Source organism: Echinococcus granulosus (assembly GCF_000524195.1).
Source record: "Echinococcus granulosus chromosome Unknown EG_S00054, whole genome shotgun sequence".
NCBI classification, from domain to species: domain Eukaryota; kingdom Metazoa; phylum Platyhelminthes; class Cestoda; order Cyclophyllidea; family Taeniidae; genus Echinococcus; species Echinococcus granulosus.
Window position 1 is genome coordinate 488,988 of NW_020170434.1, and position 2,404 is coordinate 491,391.

Here is a 2,404-nt window from a genome sequence, read left to right on the forward strand (position 1 = left end):
CGGTTCATTAAAGAAGTCCGTACCTGTCGTAACTTGTAGAGTGGATCAAGTGTCCCTGAATGTGCGTCATTTGCCACTCTCCCATCCCCAAGCCTCTAATTACACAATGTGTTTAATGTGCTGGCTGGAATTAGGGCTTGTGCATTCCCCAAACAATTTGCAGACGTTAAACTTGAGTTCTTTGGCCACCTGACTGCGAGTTTTCTGTTTGTCTGTGTGGAATTTCCAAGTCAAAGTCAGCAAATATGGCAAACCCGGTCATCCGTGAGGATTGTTTCGCAGCTTAGTTCATTGTTCTGTCTTTATCGTGAGTTTAAACCAGTAAGGATGTTTCCACTGTGATTCATGGGATCTTATGGGCTGCGGTAAAGGCTCTTTAACGTACTAGCAATATGGTGGATCTTAATAATGCCCAGTTTTTAAGTACTTAAAGGAATTATGGAAGATGGTGCGAAACGATGTAATCCGACTTTACTTGATCATGGCTTGCATTTACTTGGTAAAATTGCAGCTGCCGTTACTGTACTGGCCATGGCAGTCGATTCTCCTCTCAACTTCCCTGTCTTTAGTGCTAGTGAATTGATTTCCCTAACCAATCAGTTCAAGCGCTCAGACGAATGAAGGGAGAAGCTCAGTTGAAGGGCTCCAGCTGTCACACTTTGATTTCATGCGCCTATTTCACAAAGTCGAAATGATATCTCCTCCACTGGACACTAGCTCCAGTGAAGAAGGCGGTGCGTGACATGAGGCTGGGCGAAGGTGCTGTTTGGGAGTTAGCAATGCTGGGTGGTTCGAAGCGCACCCCTAATTAGCAAAAGATGTGAGGCCCCTCCACTGGCTAAAGGTGGAACAAGTGCATTAATTTGAAGGAGGCGGTGCCTTGCAATGCGGCGGTGGTGCAGACAACCATTCTAACTGGTAGAGATAAAAGAGATGCAGAAGTGGCTGCTACTGGACGTGGCATTAGGCATTTGAATGGGTAATGCTCTCATGATAATTGGTGGAATGTTCGCAGATTCATCGAGCATGTCTTCTATGTGATGGTTTTTTCGCATCCTGGCCAGGACCTATGGTTCTCCATTATCGTCGAGAAATCCTAGACTGGAATATGGGATAGAATGAAGGGTGGCACCGCTCCGATCTCTCATTCGCTCATATTTCGCCAACAAACCATCACCTTCAAACATTACCTTGAATACATATTACTATGCAGAAAAAATTGAACAGGCACTGAAAAAGTAAAGTGAAGTGGAAGCATGAGTAGGTAGACGTGAGTTTTTCCTCGTCTTTTAGAGGTAGAAATTCTCTGGACACATTTGTAACGCCGGAAGTTACACGCGTTGTTAAATGTATAAGAACTTTTCGTTAAGACGTTAGTTGGACTTTGGAGCATTCAAGAAACTGCTCTATTTGCATTTTTAGGCTCCTTCTTGTCGATACACAACGCATTGAGGCAATACTCATGCACACCAATACTCACTAATAGATCAACATCATTCCGGGCGATACAAGTGTATCAGAGTGATGACCAAAGCGGAACTCCCTGATCTCTTCCGCGTGTTCCACTTTTGCCTTTCTCTCTGAAATCATTTTTGCTGTACATTTTCTACTTCCATGTCCCCATTTTTAGTTTAAATCCGCATCTACATAAGTTCATGTATAGAGGCGGAAAGAAGTTGGGCGAACAGCCTTGAAATGTTCATGCTCGTGGCACTTGATGCTTCCACTATGCATACAAAAACGAAGGTTAACGAATCTATTCATAAAATTTACATTGTATTGATCGCTGAAACACTACTGCAGATGCCTCTTAGTAAGTTAGTCATTTCTTGCCCCCAGTTTGATTTGATTGCAATAACACATCTAACAACGTAAACACTTCACCACCTACATTGCATTTGCCATTTTGGTGCTGTGGCACCTAAGTCCTGCCTACTTTACATTGTCTTGCCTCGCCATCACAAATACCAATGAACACCACATTGACGACCTTGGTAAGGGGACATTTGCATCAAGGCGCCTGTCATAAGTGGATTAGGTGCCCCGGTACTCATATACGTGAGTTTGGATCCTGTTAAGTTACCAACTAGAGTGAATAAGCGACAAGTATTTCAACACAGAGGTCTTCATTTGCCCACTTTCTTCTTCTTATTCAGTTTTTTTGGGAAGAGACATACATTTTCTGGATTAAAAAGGAACGCCACTTTGTGATTACTAAACCATCAAGAAGAATAATTTAGGGAGCCTTCTGCTACTCCAATGACAAGAAATGACTTCGGCAAATCACAGTGGGCACACATACATGCATTCATGCCTTCTCGTCACGCCGTTTACGTTACTCGGTCGTCACTCCACATGGACACATTCCCGTACAACTACCCACTTCAGGGTTCTCAAGCCTCCC

The 2,404-nt window shown here is 43.6% G+C and overlaps 1 protein-coding gene across 1 annotated transcript in view; it reads left to right on the forward strand. All coding sequences in view use genetic code 11, as the record gives it.

Annotated features, from left to right (window-relative positions):
• Positions 1 to 1,695: 1,695 nt before the first annotated feature.
• EGR_06309 (hypothetical protein) overlaps positions 1,696 to 2,404 on the forward strand; it is a gene marked incomplete at both ends in the record, with an annotated part of 8,838 nt that continues 8,129 nt past the window's right edge. Inside the window, one exon of the mRNA XM_024495558.1 lies at positions 1,696 to 1,813. Coding sequence (XP_024350081.1) covers positions 1,696 to 1,813 — 118 coding nt within the window. The remainder of the gene's footprint in view (positions 1,814 to 2,404) is intronic.